At 41.4% G+C, this 19,574-nt stretch overlaps 1 protein-coding gene across 1 annotated transcript; it reads left to right on the top strand.

The window, feature by feature from the left end:
* Positions 1-1,978: 1,978 nt before the first annotated feature.
* htra4 (HtrA serine peptidase 4) lies at positions 1,979-18,177 on the top strand. The gene is made up of 9 exons (XM_041936796.1): positions 1,979-2,405; positions 9,812-9,911; positions 9,994-10,198; positions 11,648-11,842; positions 11,983-12,015; positions 12,613-12,727; positions 12,847-12,904; positions 14,327-14,422; positions 16,882-18,177. The coding sequence occupies exons 1-9, from the start codon at positions 1,979-1,981 to the stop codon at positions 17,045-17,047; spliced, it is 1,395 nt and encodes a 464-aa protein (XP_041792730.1). The 3' UTR covers positions 17,048-18,177.
* Positions 18,178-19,574: the final 1,397 nt, after the last annotated feature.

Below are 19,574 nucleotides of genomic sequence, written 5' to 3' on the forward strand. Positions count from 1 at the left end.
TAACCCCGGGGCCAAATTTTCCTCTTAAAATGATTTTACACTCATTAACTAGGAGCTAATAGGAGAAAATGTTCCATTGCTTGTTTGCTGATTGATAGTCCAGAGGCTGCTATTTACATAGGCTGGCCAGAAATCACAGAAACTGATGAAAGCTGAGCCAGTTTCTCCCCCATTAACAGGCCTGTCAAGTATATTAAGCACTAAAATGACCTGCATGGTAAATAAATGATTGTCAGCATGTGAACAGGTCAGTGTGCAGGCAGAAGCATTCTGTGGGCTACTTTTAAAGCATCATATACAACTTATTCAGCAGAGATGTTCATTACATTAAACAGTGATCACACTTACACCACCTCTTAATACAGACTAAATTCTGTTATCAGGTCTGTATATTTCACTGTCCATTCTATGCCCATTATGACTGAGAGCGCATTTTGAATCTTTTTTTCTTAATCACACCTTTGAGAAGAATGTGTCATACCTAGCGACGGGGTCAACCACACCTGCTCTCTCAGCTAAAAGTTCCTGTCTCTTGTCCCAGGAGAGCAGCACTGGCATAACGACGGCATAATGAAACTGATCACATGCTTACACGAACTTATGGCAGTTAGTTTAGCTTCGTACGAAGTTGCTCAACATCATCGGCGTCATGTGCTGTACAGATTGCAAATCCCCTCGAGGCAAATTTGTGATTTGACTATGAGGTGTCGACCGTCGTGCGGCAGTAGAATCAGTTCATGATAAGGCGTTCCTGTATGCGACCAGTAGTAAATTGATCAGTTACATAATCAACGTGTGATCGCTCAAACAGTGTCCTGTGGCCAGCTTCATATTAGTGGCTGGTTTGTCAATGTTGTCAGATATGAAATAAGCCTGTTGGAATGTGTAGATCCATTCTGAGTTGCACTTGTTTAAAAATCTTTATTAAGCATCTCTTATTCACTTCTAATGGTCGCTGTGTATCACCTCTTGCCTTCTGTTGACATTCTGTCTATCACTATGCTGAAAGCACGATAAGCAGATACTGAAGATCATCTCTGCTCTGTGTGCTCTCACTCATGGCAACTTTATGAGGCGTTACAACAGCCTTAGTGCCTAAATTAGATTACACAGGAGTTTAGTTTTCAGCGTCCATTGATATCACAAAGCTGACATATCAAAGGTTGCTTTGGATCTTTCAGAGAAGCCCCTTAAAGATGATGTGATGGGTCACACAGAGTTAGCAGGGCTGGAGTTAGGAAATGATTTCCATCTGTGGATGAAATGAAGACACTGCCCTCCAACAGGTGTAAGGGACTGATCCATTGATAGCCATTCCCTCATAATGAGACTAGAAAGATGATTGTGGCGTATAAAAGCATAAACAAAGAAGATCAGGGGCTGAGAAAAGTGAAATGAATCCTGCCTGTTTTGAAGATCCTGCCTCGCATCTCAAGTCAACGTGAAGTGTTTTAATGGAGTCGAGCGTGTAACTGGAAACTGGTTCTGAGTTGTGACAGATGATGACGATGCCATGCCAGAACAGCTGCGAAAACATATTGAAGTGTTTTGTGTATGGAAAATGGATTAAAGCCATGTAATAAAACATAAATGTCAATTAGAGGTCTGAAAATGGGATGACGGATGCTGACGGTCAGTGTCACCTCATGGCATTAAAGACCAGTTCCAGACCACAGTTTGTATCATCACATGGAAATGTATTAGCATGAGTGGGAGGCAGAGGCCTCTGAGGCTGCACAGGAAAACATGTGCACCAAAACCTGATGCAGCTGCATTCCGCGATCGGCGTGCTGCTACTAGAAGGTAATTACTCGCCCTCAGCCAGTCCTGTGGCTATGAGAACAGCAGCAGTGAGATTGTGTTAGTGCGGTGGCGTGCACCTGGGTGAACTTCATCAGTATGGACACACGCACCGGGGCATCATAGAGACCTAAGAGCCGACAAGAAGAGGGGGACTGCTGTGAATCGATTTTAAACCATGCTGAAGTTTGTGGCTCGCTTCATCCTCCTCACCTCCGCAGTTCACGCAGGTCTGCTGAGAAAAAGACCAACTTGCCCGCAGGTGTGCGACGCGTCTGAGTGCCCTGTACCGGCGCAGGCCTGTTACTACGGGCAGGTGAAGGATGGATGCGGCTGCTGCGTGGTGTGCGCGGCCGGGGAGGGCGAAGCCTGCGGGGACCTGAGCGGTGGCGGCCTGCCCTGCGGCGACGGGCTGCGCTGCGACTCGGTCCGGGGGAAGCTCGGCGCGCTCCACAGCTCCTGCGTGTGCGCCTCATCCGGCCCGGTGTGCGGCAGCGACGGGAGGACCTACCCGAGCGCGTGCCGCCTGAGAGCCGAGAACAGGAGAGCCGAGCTCGGCGAGACCCCCCCGGTCATTCTCATCCAGAGAGGCTGGTGTGATTCAGGTGAGTTATGTGATTAACTCTGCTCTCTTTCTGCCTTTCTTTATGTCATGGAAAACTTGACGTTAACAATAGTAATGCATTTGATTATCACACTTGTTGATCATTATAATTTATCTGAGTGCTGTTATTATTATTATTGTTATAATAATAATATAAAATCTCACTACCAGAGCATATTACAAAAATATGAACAGTCAAAGAAAGCAAACAGTTGAAATCACTAAGGGTGCCTGTGAAAAATAATAAAAAACGTTTCAGACTTAAAATATTCGTACTTTTTCTGCATCTATAGCTATTAACCCTCGTATTGTCTTCCCATCTACTCTGCACCTTTTGTCCTCCTGGGTCAAAATTGACCCGGTCTGGTTTGACTGCTTGTAAAGCATGAAGTATAAAATAATCACCAAATTCTGTGTTGAACCTTTTTAGTCAACTTGTTTCCAACACATCAACATATATTTTACACTTATTTTGGTAATATATGATATAATAGAAGTAATTTATAAAAAATTACACTTCATTTTTTTATTAAAAAAAACAGAAATTCTGATTATTTTGACTTTGGTTTTGATCTGAGGCACATAAATTGATGTATTATCACAAAACAAAAGTTGTCATGGAATCAAGTTTACAAACTAGTAACTTTGTGTGTGTGTGTGTGTGTGTGTGTGTGTGTTTATTGTACTGGAAAGCACAATATATGATCCACTTATTGTGGCCGGGTCAAATTTGACCCGGGAAGACCACAGATGCTATAAATTTTAATAAAACACACATAATTCAAAGAATATAGTCATAATTCATTTTACTTGCAAAGAGCATAGTATGGAACCATCCATGTCATTTTCAAGCAATTATATGAGAGAAAACCATAGTTATGATATGCAAACACTTGAAAACGGGTCAAAATTGACCCAAAGACAACAGGAGGGTTAACTCAGCTATAGTTACTATTTTGCACATTAAACAACTGATTAAACAACAGTCATAAAAAGTCTACAGATTGGTTTAAATTAACCCCAAATCAAGCAGCAACATCACTCAAACGCTGTTTACCTGTTATACATAAATAATAATCAGATAATAGTATAATAATTGAAGTCCAATAACACTAATACACTTCACTCTGCTGCGTAACATTTGACTTTTGATCGTTTTTTACTTGTAATTTACCAGTCCAGTAAAAATCCCAAAGTAAGATGGTAACACTCTGAACTTTTATCCCCATCAGTCACAATCACTCTGAGTGCTTCTGGCGTTGAGTAATGAGATGTTGAGAAGTTTGAACACAATTGAAATTTTCTCCTGAACATTTTGTGCAAATAAATGCTCACAGATGACTGTATCTATCTGGAAAACACAATGGGACTAAGTTCAATAAAAAAAAAAAACTGATGAAAGTGCCACAGACACTATATTTTCATGTGTTTACTCTAATGGCATGTCTAGGCATTCTCCAAAAAAGGCAATTTACTATATATTTATCTACATAAATGTCCATATCTATATTCATTAAATCTAAATTTCGGCCATCATATATATTGTTTCTATTGGCTATATATCTTTATATTAAAACCATTTACTATATTTATCACTTCAACTTGTAAAGATTATCACTGAAAACCTTGATTTGAGGTGACTCAAGCTGTAAATAACACACTGAGGTGGCATATCGCTGTGTTCACAATTTCATTGGCTATTCAGAGCGTCAGTCATCTGCAAAATTGGTTGCGATCTTCACTCGGAAGAAGAGAATGAGGTCCTTTTGTTCAACTTTTTCGTTTTAATATGTTTGCCTTGTGAAATTGTGTCTTGTACTTAAGAGTTTAATGAGTAGATCAATACCACTATCACATCATAAAGCCAGTGTGCTGATGCACCAGCTGTTGTGAGTTATCTCTTAAGTTCAGGCGCAAAGTTCACACTAAACAATATGTTGAACCTAGTTAGTTTGATAATAAAGTTAAGCCGATGTTTGCTTGTACCACTGAGACATAAGATTGATCTTAGCTCTGGCATGAAGTCCAACTAACCAAGATATTGATGCAGAAATTGCTTCACTTTAGTGTGTGCCTCACTCAATATCTACACAACACAACGCACAATGGGAGCAGAAAGTGGTTTATTATACCTAGATTGGAACTATTTCACCTAGTGCAACCCTTGAAATGTTAGTAGCACATAAACTCCATCCTAAATTAGAAATTACCTTCAAACTATGCTACATTTGATCTTACAAATAGCTGGTGCAACACAGTGGAGGGGCAGTAACTTCCTAAAGCCCCTACTCTTTTGAGGTTGTCCGGCAACTTCACAGTGATGACAGAACTTCAGGAAGCTGCTGTTCTTACAGTCCAGGGCATGTTGATTTTACACATGATTTCTGAACGGATTAAACAGATGAACTAAAGTTAATCACTCAGCTTCAGAGGCACTGGGTTTTGTTGCCTGTTTCCAGTCTTTGTCTGAATAAGTCTTTACACCACTAGTCTATGACGACGGCCTGACCCACTGAAATATGTATCAAACATTCAAAAAGAAATGATACTGATGATATTCCTGCTGCTTTTTCCAGAGTCCCGGAGATTACAAAGGGTGGTATAGGCTGGTAAAAGTATTAATATATATATAGTAGAGTAACATGTGCATTAGTTCCTAGAGTAGATTTAAGCTTGGGAGTTCTGGACAGCAGGGGAAAGAAATGAGAAATGTTTCACCATGCCCTGACAGCTACCGCTGAGATTCCCAGGCAGGCACTGAAAGAGCATCAGAAGCAACTTTCCACATAGAAGTCAGTTTACTTATTATGAGGAGCACAACTCAGCCTGTGAAGACATGTTCAATGCCTTCTGTGGCTCTGGAAGAGCTTTCTAAAGTCCCACAACATAAACCCTGGTGATGTCACAGTGACATCATCAGGGTTATCTCAGCTTCACCTGAGAGGCTCCATATTTTGAACAAAAATCCTGTATTAGAAACTGGGATGGGAAGTTTGAAAGGCATGGGCTTTAACTGGGCAGGAAGGGTCTTATGCTAATACTAAATCACCTGAGTTCCTCTTTAAACCTCAGCTGCTCTGCTGGTGCTCCTCTGTGACCTAACAGACCGGTGGTGGATCACAGAGGAGGTAGGAGGTGGTGGTAATGGTCAGGACTGAAGGAATTATGTTGCTAATGAAGAGTTGCCACGCTCTGTAACCATTCCTTGAACAAATAAAGGTTCAAAATCTGATCATATCCTCCTGTTGGTTTAAGGTAAACCCCACTGATCATCACATGTGCTCTTTAATTTGATTTGACAGGCTAATAAGCCATTCTGGAGACTGCAAGGCTCTGGATGAAAAACACATACACCATGTCTGGAAAATGTGTCTTCTCAGAAAGCTTGATATAGTGTTTCTCCAGTGTTCTGCATATTCATGCTCGGAAGAGGAACAAGACAAATTCAGTCACAAATTCTCCGATGATGGTGTTTCATTCTCCTGAGGGAATCTTAACACCACACTGCTGTGCAAATATATCCTCTTCATTATCCCATCCTGTGCTATCCATTTTTATAATGTGCAGCATCTCCTCGGAATTCATTAGAGAATTCATCATGCATTAGTACACCTACTGCAGGTATGTAAAAGTTCACAGAAATACAACGTAGAGGGGCGCATGAAATATAAAGCAGGAAATAATGAAGCCTGGTTACTACTCACAGTAGTGAGATGGCTGGAGGAAATAGGCCAGGATGTGACCAAAATCAAGTGATTAGCCAATTCACAAAACTTTGTTTGTCCACATGGAGCTCTTGTCAATTTAGTGCTTCAAGCATTAAATACATAGTAATATGACATTTAACGAAGTGTGCATGAAGATAAACAGTATTTGGTCTATATGTAGCCAGTTTTACAAGGAGGTTAGATGGCCTGGCAGCTGGTCCTGAGCAAAAAATAGGCCAGCACATACAGTAACCCTTGTTGAACAGCAAAATTTCATTTTCACACTGTATAGATTTTTTCAAAGAGTGGTTAATGTGTTAATTAATTACCTTTAGAGGGTCCAGTAGGTGGATTTTGTCACATTTGGACAGAGCCAAGTTAACTGTTTCCCCTTTGTCTTCACAACACAGAAAGAAAGGCAAGAAAGCTAAGAAGCCTCACTTAAAAAACTATTCCTTTAAAATTGTGTTAAAACGTGTGTAAAACCTGGCAATGTAGTGGAAGCAGCACGTCGGCAGCCCTCCATCAGTGTCACAGCAAAATATAGTCACCTTTGGAAAACAGTAACAATAATTTCTGCCCATCCTGTCGATGTAATCTAAGTCACTTAACTGCCACTGGTCTTTTTTAGGAAAGGCTGATTGGTTTCAGTTCTTTTAATGGGTTTCCAGGAGAATGCATGCTATTTACATGTGTCTCCATCTCTGCGTCCCAGATTCAACTTTTGGTAAGCAATTTTGGTGAAATGACACGCTAAGCCACAGAATAAAATCTGTCAAATGAGAAAAGTTAAGCCCATGAGTTACATGGCATACTGGTGAGAAGGTGGTGAGATGAATAATGATGACTGTGACGTGCAGATAGCTGTGTGCATATCAAGAAGCCCGTCAGTACATTTCATCACCATCCATCACTGGTGTTCAGCTGGGTGAACTGGAAACAGGCACGCCAAAAGTGTTGGCATATCTACGGCTATTCTGTCTGCTGGATGCAAAATGTGTAAGTGAGTGTGTGAGAGAGAGAGAGCAAGCACCACCACCATGTATGCTCTCCAGCAGCTACCATAATACTAAAGAGAAACCACTCATACCTTGAACCACTGACTGTGTTCCCAGTTGGCTAGTTTGCTTTTTCCTGATAAGACATATCTTAATGTCATAATTATCAATATTATGAGAGACACAGAGAGAGAGAGAGAGAGAGAGAGAGAGAGAGATTAGGGCTGCAACTAACAATCACTTTCATTATCGATTAATGTACAGATTATTTTCATGATTATTTGATTAATTGTTTAGTCAATAAAATGTAAAAAAATAAAATAAAATGTGAAAAATGCTCATCACAATTTCCCAGAGCCCAAAGTGACGTCTTCAAATTCCCTCCTCTGTTCAACCAGCAGTCCCAAACCCAAAGACTCTTCAATTACAATCATAAATGAAAAATAAAAGTAGCAAATCCTGACATTTAAGAAGCTGGAACAAGCAAATGTTTGAAATTTTACTTGATAAATTGTTGAAATGATTAATCGATTAAAATAGTTGATGATTAATTTTCTCCCTATTGACCAATCAATTAATCAACGAATCATTGTCACAGCTCTAATATGTATATCACTTTCATTGATAGATAGATAGATAGATAGATAGTGAAATGTGCACTTTCAACACTCTACATACACTTGTCTTCATTTAAGTGAAATAGAAGACATTTTCCACATCTCTTTTTATAGACAGGAGCCGTGTGTACAAGCCAACACGTTCAATAGACACATGAAAAATGTTTGAAGATCAATAAAGAGAATAAAATCATTTAAGTAAAGGTCATAAAAAGTCATATAAAAATAGCAGAAAGTCATGTGCAGTCTTACCATGCTCGCCCATCTTAATTTAGCATGTTAGAATGCTAACATTTGCTAATTAGCACAAAACAAAGGCACAGCTCAGGCTGATGGGAATGTCACTAGTTTTGGTATATTAACCAAAGCTTTGGACAAATCAAAATTTTGACCTCATAGTGGCTGCTTTTCCACTGTCAGCCTTTGGAATAGCGTCAAACCATCTGCAGGAATGTCAATCATGGCGGCCACATGGGGACCCACTCGTAAAAACATTGCTTCATCGCGCTTCTGCAGACCAAAAAACTCTGCAGAGTACCTTTAAGCGCAACAAATTCTAGAGATGTCACAACTAAAAAAGTGGTTGAGAAGACCATTACGGGTCTCAAACATCTAACTTTTTCTGAAATAATGCACATATGTGATGAAAATGTTGACTCTAGTGTGTGCTCTGCATTGCATCCTATCAGCAGATTTGTTATGTAATTTGGAGACTCATTTGCAGATTAGATGACAAGTATATGTGGTATTCATCTGATGGCTGATCCGCACTCGCACAAGCTGGCATAGCCATACAGAGTAATTGAGAAGATAGTGGATGTTGCAGGGTCTGCCTGCCAACGACGAGCATACTGTTGATTTGTTAGTAGAGCTCGCTGACAGGCAAAATAGTTGGTGTTCTGCCAAACTAGCTCTTGGCAATAGACTCACTGTCATTTGCATTTAAGGATGTTTCTGCAGAGACAAGTTCATTTATGCAACTCTGTAAACACAAGCATCACTGAGAATGTGGTGGCTTCATGAGAGGGACTGTGTGTTTGCTCAGAGAGCAGAGGAGGACAACGTTGGGGAGATTCCCGGGGAAGGGATTTCACTGCCCTTAGCGGACAAAGAAAAACACACAGCAGGTCGCATTCGAAATGAAACCCAACCTGCTACAAGCCTTACCCTCTTTTGACCACTCAAGCCTTCAACTCTTTTGATATCCATTCATAAATTTTGTAAGTGGTGGCAAGGCAGCAGAGATGGACAGGTGGCTTTAGCATATACTCTTCTATAGTCTAATCTGTTTTTTATGAAGAGGTTATTGCAGCTAGTCTGTGATTTCTGTGAAATTAACCACCGTAAATGCTCCCAGTAGAGCAATGATGTGCCACTACTTGCTTAAGAAGAAAGACATAGTGTTAGTGTGCTCTGAAAACGCAGCCTAGTATTTACCCGTACGAAAATAAATGAATGGTAAATGAATCTTTCTAGCTTTTCACTATTTTCTGTTGCATCTATGCAAATTCAGATCCCATTAATGTGATTTAAAATGGACAATGAAAGAATGGCCGGAGGCCAGACTCGCAGGTGAGGCAATGGTCTGAAACGCACAGTGCAAAGAGAGGCAGGGTTAAACAAAGTTTACTGTCCACAGATCATCAGCAGGTGATCGGTCCAAACAGCCAAGCAAAGCGAAAAGGGGTAAGACGGGCAGGCAAAACAAGCTACAGGAAGGTCGAGGTCAAAGGTCGAGTTTATTTATAGAGCACTCGTACCAAAGTGCTTGACAGCAACCAATTACTCTGTAATAGATAGATAGATAGATAGATAGATATACTTTATTTATCCCAAGCTGGGAAATTGCAGTGCAGCAGCAGCATTACACACAGTGAAATAAGTGAAAATAAGACTATAAAGAACAAACTACACATAATAAAAATATAAAAATAGCGAGCAGTAAAAAGGTTATATACATACGTAATCCGTTATGTTGTGCTACCAGTATCGCTTTGAATATAGTTTTATAGATTTAATCCATCACATTTTAGAGCAAATGAGTGCCCTAACCTGTCTGCCTATTATTCTCTATTATCCTGAAAGGAATGCAACATCCAGGAAGTATGCGCTACAAGTTCAACTTCATTGCAGACGTGGTCGATAAGATTGCCCCATCTGTGGTGCATCTGGAACTTTTCCAAAGGTAAAACTAACTGAAGCAGGAAGATTAAAACACCTTCAGCGCTACAAAATGTTGTAGCCCTTTCTGCCCTCTCTCTCGCCAGACTGCCATTTTTCAGTGAGGAGGTCTCTGTGTCGAGTGGCTCCGGGTTCGTAGTGTCGGAGGACGGCTGGATCATCACCAACGCTCACGTCCTCACCAACAAGCAGCGGATAAAAGTAGAGCTGAAAAGTGGTTCGCAGTACGATGCCACAGTCAAGGACGTGGACCAGAGGATGGACATCGCGCTCATCAAGATTGAACCAGAAGTGAGTACTCACTGCCTCCTCTCAGCTCCCCGAACTCTGTCTCGCATTTTCCTCTGGTGGCTTGTCATCAACGGCTAACATCAGAGGTTATTAATCCTGAACATAAAGGGGGCACATATTCCACGGAGGAAGTCAGCGAGGGCTTGTGCCCACCAAAATTAGACTCTCTTCCTTAACATGGTCAATTTGTCGTCTGACTTCCTCTGGGGTGGTATTCGGTCACGCCTTGTAAATTCAAAGCCTCAGCTCTTTTCTGTGTGTTTGCGAGCGCCGTCCTGAATAAAACATGTCACTGCCCTGAAATGCTCTTACAGAGCCAGCTGCTTTGTATGGCAGAGGGGGCTCCACATGAGTCAGACTGTGCTCAGCATGAAGTACATGATTAACATTTTTAGGACTGATCTGAATACAAGAATACCTCAAGATCAGGCGTAAACCACCGTCACTTTATTTGACTGCTCTATAGGTGAAGGAATTTGTCTGAAAACAAGCAGAGAGTGGTGACAGCTTTACAACGCTATATCTCTCTGTGTTACATTACTTGTAGAAGGCGCTCTAAAGCTTGCCTAAAAGGCAAGTTCCTCATAAGGCTCCATGCCCCGGGACATGTGGCTGTAAATTTGGCTGAGCGCTACCCTCAGAGATAAATGGCTTCGGCCTGGAATAAGAGGAGGCAGGCAGAGACAAGCTAAGGCTTGGTTTACTCTGGTTACTCAATAACACTTGTTCAGCACACACAGCTTGAAAAGAAGCAATCAAATGATTCTGATTACCTCAGTGGCAAAATAACAGAGATTGTTTGCTTTGATGCGAAAAGTTTGGTGGTTGCACGAATACTTTTGTGTTGATGGAATATTACATAAGACTCAGGGACAGGTTTGGTGCATTAGATCACTTCTGGGAAAAACAAAAGGCACAGGTGTTCTACATTCATCACCACACATTCTCCATCCTTGTGAAAACCTGCCAACTATATCACCCACAGTCCAACTCGACTGCACGCTGTTCGGCCGTAGATTTGTGTGCTAGTAGACGCTAATGTAGCCTCGAGCGGCGAGCCTGGGGCAGAGATGAGGAGTGGGCAACGGAGGTCTGGCAAGCTCACCGCTTTCCGACTCCACACCGCCGGGTTCTTCTCATTTTCATGCTCGTCGGCTTCAGACCCAACTGAGGCTGACTCAAGTGACATCATTTGAGGCAATTCATCAGATTCCCCTTTTGAGCCACAAAAGACTTTCTCACATATTCAGTAGTGATCCCCAACTCCTGTAAATACTGAGGTGTGTGAAATTGTTCGCCGTTGGGCTGACTTAAACGAGCTGCTCCATAAAATGCTACAGTTTATAGTCCAGATACATAATTTCACCCTCAAAATGTTTCTGTTCCTTTTCTAAAACTGATTGTTCTCCACCTCTGTGAGTCGTCACGTCTCTTTGTGCCTTGCTTCAGAGCCCCCTGCTTCCGCTTCGTCTCGGCCAGTCCTCAGACCTGCGCCCCGGTGAGTTCGTGGTGGCGGTGGGAAGCCCGTTCTCTCTGCAGAACACAGTCACCACCGGCATCATCAGCACTACCCAGCGCAACAGCCTGGAGCTGGGCTTTAAGGACTCTGACATGGACTACATCCAAACCGACGCCATCATCAATGTCAGTGAGAGCACAATTAGCGTTCCAAATCCAGCCGTTACCTTTCTTGGTTCTGCATCTTATTTGATCTAATTTGACAGCTTTTTGTTCTACTTGAACAATGAGTAAGAAAATGCTTCTGTTGCTCTGTTGATTCACAGTACGGCAACTCTGGTGGACCGCTTGTCAACTTGGTAAGAGGATTTATAGTGCTACATCGCATGAAAAAGGATAATGCCAAACTATTTGCATATTTGTTCTGCTTTCTGCTATGTAGGCGAACTTTCTTGTTTTATTTATGACAGTGAGGACTAAGGTCATGATTTTGCTTTATTTAATACCCCGAGTCTCGAATCTGCTCCCTCAGTTTCAAGATTAAGCCTCCCTCACAGCATCTTAGGACAAGACCAGATTGTGGAGGCCTTTGCATTGTTGCTGCGGAATAAAATCATACAGATGGCACAACCATTTATCAAGGCTGCTGCCGCCAGCTTCCCTTCACTAAAAACGCAGTTCTCTAAAGGAGAACAGTTGCCATACCGACGGTGCATTTTATAAGCCGTCCTTCACTGTGAAAACACAGATAAGTGACTACAATCATCAAGACTGATGGTTTTTGTTGTAGGTAAAAAGAACTCTTAATAGACTATGAGCTATTTGTTGTGTATTGGAAGGGAAAGAGTCATGACATTCTTGCTGCTGTTTTGCTTCTCCAAGTAGCAAAGCAATGTAATCAATAAAGCACTTAAGACCACAATCTCATGGCTCTCCTTCCTTTGTGTGTTTAACAGGACGGAGATGTAATAGGCATAAATACTCTGAAAGTGGCTGCAGGAATCTCGTTCGCCATCCCCGCGGACAGAATACGGCAGTTCCTCGCTGAATCCTACAGCAGACAAGTCAGCGGTGAGCAGGATGTAATGCTGCTGTTTGCCATGTAGTCACAGTTTGTAGGAATTATTGCGTGATCTCTTTCATTCATTCAAATATTTCATTCGTTCATTCGTTCATTCGTTTGCCTTTAGGAGATACAGCACAAAAGAAGAAATACATAGGTGTTCGGATGATGCAGCTCACACCTTCGTGAGTAAACAGAAAAAAACATTTCCAAAATACCATATATTCATTTTCAACAAGACTCAGAAGTGTCCGGCCAGGCTAATGACTCTCTGAGTTGCACCATGGATGTATTATGACTACTTGATATCAGACTCCAAGAGGCTGCCCATTCATTTCAATGGAAATGGCTCATGAGCGCATAAACCGAAAAAGTTTTCAAGCTTTTGGATTTATTTCTATTTGTGCATGCGCAGCGGCTGCAAGGCTGAGTGACAGCTGAGAATCAAGCTTTCTTAACACATCCATTGATTGTACTGAGGCACAGGTGCATCCAGCTACATGCACCAGAATGCTAACATCCTCATAGGGACAATACTAACACAATGGTGTTTCACTGGTATTATGTGTACTATGTTTACCATTATAGTTTAGTGTGTTAGCATGTATAACATTTGCCAAATACAGCTTTATTTTGTGTCATTAGTTTAGCAGGTATTAATACATTTTTAACCTGATGATGGTGCCAGATGAAATCAGAGCCATATCACAGCATGCAAATTTTTGGATCACAATATCAATTATTACCAACATTAAGTACTTTTCTTTTTTTTCAAAATTAAACCAAGGAACAGTTAAATAACCAGATAAAAGAGCCAAATGGACTGTCTGCTTCTGGCAAATCCAGTCAATAGCTGTAAAGCTGTAAAGCTGTTTTCTCACATTGATGAAAATGTACAGTAATCCAGTATCACAAAACAGTCACAACCACAGACTTGAAATGAAAATGCAACTTTACCGACCTGGTTAGCCAATATATGACCTTTATCGCTTGTGATGTTTTGCAGGACACAATATTATCCCATTAGAAGTTGAGAGAAATTTTACAAGATAAGATAAGATAAGATTTTATTAACCCCCAGCCGGGGAAATTAGGGAATATTCGCTAATCATTTGACAAACACCAGAAAATGTTATTCCACTAGTTACTGTCAGTCTTACACTTAAAGTTACAAAGTATTCAAACCATTCAATGAAAGATTCAACCCTCAGAAGTGTTCATGTGGTGTGTAATATGTGAAGCACTGAGAGATTTCTGATAATGATTATCGTGCACGGCGCCTTCAATGCATTAATGTTTCGTGATGCCTTGTTCAAAAATTAATATCATAAAATCATATGAGCATTTAGAAGCATCTGTGTCTTGTTTCAAATAAGATGACTCCACCAGTGAGCATTTTTTATTAGAGAGCATTACCTGGAGCTAATCAGTATTCTGCATAGTCAGGAGTTTAGGCACTTCTACAAAATGCAACAGCAGTGCTGTGAAGCGGCCTTTGGAGCGGCCTTTGCACTTCTCAAGGCTGCATGTGAACCACATTTGATCCAGTTTGAGTTGTTTCACTTGGACTAAACTGTTTCTCTAATTCTTTGTCTCCATATGCCCAGTTTGATCCAAGATCTCAAGGAGCGCGAGGGTGACTTTCCTGATGTGAGCTCAGGCGTTTACATTTATGAGGTCATACCTGGAACAGCTGCATCCAGGTAAGAGTCGAGCTGCAATCTCCTCTCTTTAGTGTCAAGTCCCACCCCATTCAGCTTGCAATTTAACGAGAAGGGCAAAATTTAACATCATACTTCTTACTGATGATTGGCTTTTCTTATAGATCAGATCCACCTCTCATATGATGGATGTAAAACTGACGGACATTATACTGGTTGTCTATGGGAGTCCTTCTCCTTAAAGCCATAATCTCAATGCTTTTGGTTTAAGAAAATCTTTGTTAAGTCACTATTACCAAACAAGGTAACTAATTATATACTGACAGTGAGTTTAGCACTTGCTGGTCATTTTCTGCATTTTTTGACCACAGATCAGATTGAAACATCACAGGGAGTAATGTTACAATAAGGAGCAGCCGCATTGAACTGCTTGATAAAGAGCTGCAGGCAACAGGCTCTCTGCAGCTCCTCTATGGAGCATTTTAACATTTCTCGGCTCCTTTTTCTGGTTTTAGGGCCTGCTTCTTCACTGTTTCGGCTCAGTGTCACCACTCTCAGCCAACTCACTTCCAGCGACAGCAGACAGCTATTTTCAGCAAAAAACGTCTGATAAACCCACTGTAGGCTACCTGCCAGGCCAGACAGCAGACAGACAAAGTTAGCGACCAGCTGGTGAACACAGAAATATTTGACTTTAGAGGCTAAATGCTCCTTGGTTCAGTAACCACTTGTTGCTGGGCAGGTAGGGTACAGTGAGTTTATTATAGGATTTTAGCTGAAAAGATAAGATAAGACAAGATAAGATAAGATAAGATAAGATAAGACACTATTATCCCCAGCCAAGGAAATTCAGCCGTTACAGGCAGCAGGCAACAGCAGTAAGAAAATAACAACAGAATAGAGAAATACATATATAGGTATATATATACGTATATATGTGTGTGTGTGTGTGTTTCTATATATATATACACACACATACACATATATATATATATATATATATATATACAGAGAGAGAGAGAGAGATTGTTGCAAAGAACTATGAAAAATATTGCCATACACATATACTGCCAAAAATTGTATAGAATTTCACAGTTTTAACAGACATTTCACAAGAATTGAAGTTGCTCATAAATTTAAATTGTACATGGTGGGTACGGATAAAGTAAGTACAGCATTTACACTGTTGCACAGTAATAAATATATATGTGTCACAGTAGAATATCAGTATATATGTATAGGTTGAGTACCTAAGGAGAGTGAAAAAGTAATATTGCACAAGGTAAATTGTGTATGATAAATCACACATCAGTGCAAAAACAGCTGTCTGTTGTGGCTTGAAATGGGATTAGTGAGATTGGAAAAACTATACTAGCTGAAGAACAATACATTCGAATTATCTGTATGGTGCAGGTCTGGGTGGTGATTCTATGTGGATTCATCACTAAGAGCAACAGGTTTCACCTTAGTCATTTGATCCATTGTAAGAACATACAGTCATTTGAAAATAGGAAAATATTCAGTTCTAACACTGGATTTTCAGGAGGTTGTGTTACATATATTGTAGCACGGACTTTCTCATCCTGGCAGGGACATTCAGGAGTGAGTACAGATATTCATAGAGTACAACCCTAACTAACACATGTGCATGTTGATATTATTCTCCAAGGTCAACATAAAATGTTAGCTCCTGCATAAAAGATGATGCAGTGTTAAAAGATTAAATATGTCTTTTTCCCATTTGGTGAAAGTTTCAAAGTAAGATACCTCACCAGTGAGTTGTTTTTTCTTTATTGGACAACATTACCTGGAGCTAATCAGTATGACGCACAGGAAGAGATGTTTAGACACTAGGTTTTACAAAATGCAGCAGCGGTGATGTGAACCGCCATTCGGAGGCCTCTGGATATTTTCCGAGGAATGGAATAAGAGCATCCCCGCAGTTCTCAAGGCTGTAGATTGAACTGTGGTCCGGTTGCTCATTATACTTGTGCTTCCCACAGGCAAAGCTCTGACATCTCCCTCTTAGTGAAGACAGGATCTCTCTCTCTCTGACTCTTTAGACTCTCTGTATTTTTAATAGTCCAACACCACCTCCCGTGACATTGAAGCCTGAAGCTTTGAACAGCACAGAGCAGCGGTCTACCATACAACCAATACAGCAGAGGATGTCAATTTACCACGATGATGCTGAATTGTTCGCTATATTACTCACTGCAGCCCTCGGAATTGTCTGGTGAAATCAGAGTGTTGCCTTTAATCTTACAGTCTTGCGTGTATTGTCAGTCAGTCTGCGTAAGATCATCAGCAGCATATAAATCCATAACACCACGGCTCCCATTGTGTACTTTGGCTCTCGAGGGGGGGAAGAACCCGACAGGAAAGGGCTTGTCTAAAGGTCAATGATGTTTTCCTGAGGGTGTGAGATCTTCCCAGCTGGGGTGGATCTGTTGTAGTAAGGCTTACTGTTTGAGTGATCTTTGGCGTTGTTTTCTCTACAGCGCCGGCATGATCGATCACGACGTCATCGTCGGCATCAACGGGCGGCCCATCCACACCACGCAGGACGTGAGCGAAGCCGTCCAGAGCGGCGCCGCGCTTTCCGTGGTGGTGAGACGAAAAGATGAGGATGTACCGCTAACTATCGTTCCTGAAGACACTGACTGACACCACTGACTGTAAACGTCAGCCATTAGGGAAAACGTGAACTTGTGAAAACAGCTGCTGGTGATGGGCCCTGCGTTGCTTTTGTGGTTAGGAGAGCAAGATACTTTGAGTACGAAAGAGAAAAACCCTTCGGTGATTTTGTCCATTTCTCAGAATGAAAGAGCAAGAGCTTCTTTCTAGAGCCACCTTTTAACAAGAATGTCCACCAATCATAGAGGAAGAAATCATCCGCGGTTGATATGCAAATTTCTGCACCCATGGCATTATGGAGCAAGACACATCATGTTCCAGCTGACTGAGCCAACACACCACAGTAGTAAACACACCCCGGTATCCACAAACTACAGTGGCATGCCCATACAGCCTACTTCTTTCATATCGTTCTGAAAGAAAGAAATGAAGGAGCATTGGAGTTCCATTTGTGGTGCGTTGAAACATGACATTTCAGCACCAGCTTGCACAGACACTGTAGCTTTACTGTGCATAGACCTCACTGTGAAGTATCACACCAGCTGCTGACATCGTGTTCTGTGGATGATCCAGAGTAACGGGGACATTGAGCCTCATGCAAGAACATTTTCATATTCTTATCTTAATAATCTCACAAGCTTGCTTTTTTTCATGAGGTTTGTTCGTACAAATGTTCCGAGTCAGGTTCACCAAACTTTCTCGACTCTACATCGCTAATAAATACCACCTTCAAGAGGATTCCACCAACCCGTCATTGCAGTTGCATTTACATCCATGTCAGTCCAGACTCATATAATATATGTAGTGAAGACTGTGAAGGGATTTAGTGAAATGAATTTAGTGTATTTTCTGGTTAAATAGAAGTTGTCACTATATTGACATGAATGATTCCAGTGAATCATTTCTAGTGAGAAGCATGCCGTCTTCACTTAGAGACTATTTTTCCAGAGGAGCACAGAGGACTGATGGAGAGCTTCATCACATGGTGCAACAACAATCACCTGAAGATCAATATCAGCACAACCAATGAGCTCGTGGTGGACGACAAGGCTTTTAATTTTTAATTTAATTTTTAAATTTTATTCACTTTATTGATCCCAAACTGGGAAATTCTTCTCTGCATTTCACCCATCACTGTTTTGAAACACACACATGCAACATGCAACATGCAGTGAAACACACAGGAGCAGTGGGCTGCTGCATCAGGCGCCTGGGGAGCATATAGGGGGGTTAAGTGCCTTGCTCAAGGGCACATCAGCCGGCTAATGGAGGGGGAGGGGATACTCCACCACACCCAAATTTTTCTGCCAGTCCGTTGAGGGAATCACAAATCACAATTTACAAGCCACTTCTCCAACCTCTAGGCCACAGCTGCCCCCCAACCAAAGGTTTGACCCCGGATGTTGCTGCAAAGAAGCTACAAACTGTAAAACATGGATGCTTCACACACATCTACAACCCAGCAGCACAGAAGATCTCTACAATCAGCACAGTTTAAGGTGGAGACCAAAGATTAGTGTCACCAATTCAGTATCTGTCAGTATCAATCTGCCTTCTGTTCCTGAGTTATGGTGTTGAAAAATGGCCAGAAAAGTGTTTTTGCACAATATTATGATGTCACAGTGAAGCTGACCTTTGACCTTTTGGACTTAAAATGTCATCACTTCATTATTTCATCCTTTAAGACAGTTTTATCAAAATCTTATAACTAGTTTTTGAATTATTGAGTTGTGGTGAAAAATGTGGGGTCGCAGTAACCTTTGACCGACAAATTCGATTCAGTTCAGTCCAAGTGGACATTTGTGCCAAAATTTTGCCAAAATTGAAGAAATTCCCTCTAGGCATTACTGAGACATCACATTCACCAGAACGTCAATTAATAAGATAAGGCAATAAAAAGACTTTCACAGCACGGAGCTTCAAGCTCTGCTGTCGGACATCAGCCGACGAAACATAACAAATTCAGCAGTGTCAGTAGTGATATGAGGGGACCCGAAACAATTACAAAATATTAATAAAGCTGCCAGCGATGTGGCATCAGAGCAGAGCGGAGCGGTACTTGACAGAAATAAGGTAAATATATAAATAACGGTTTGACATAAAGTTAGACACTAAAGCCATCTTTCAAAGTAAAGTGCTCCACGAGGAACATGACAGGCAGTCGCGTGACTCTCATGGAGATGTTAGAGGAGAGAATAATATAGCTCGCAGCATGTGATGTTACACTGCTGCTGCAGCAGAGGGTGGACCTGCACAAAGAGTGACAGAAACCTCTCAGCAAAACATGATGAGGATAATATGAGCATCACAACGCAAGACCAATACCCAGCCAGTGTTTCCCCTATGCTGAAAGGCACGCTGTCTGCTCACACAACAGGTGGAGCCCACTCGACTTTCGTTTGTACCCGAGAGAAAAGTTCAGGTAAACCGACGAATGAGACAAATCCTCTTAAATCACTCGTACATGCCACTAGAGAACAGATTTGTGCATACACGTGGTTCTTGCATGAGGCCCAGTGCATCTGGAAGGTGGTCGTGTTGACTTCTTAAAAAACTC

The sequence above is a fragment of the Chelmon rostratus genome, chromosome 5 (assembly GCF_017976325.1).
Source record: "Chelmon rostratus isolate fCheRos1 chromosome 5, fCheRos1.pri, whole genome shotgun sequence".
Lineage (NCBI taxonomy): Eukaryota > Metazoa > Chordata > Actinopteri > Chaetodontiformes > Chaetodontidae > Chelmon > Chelmon rostratus.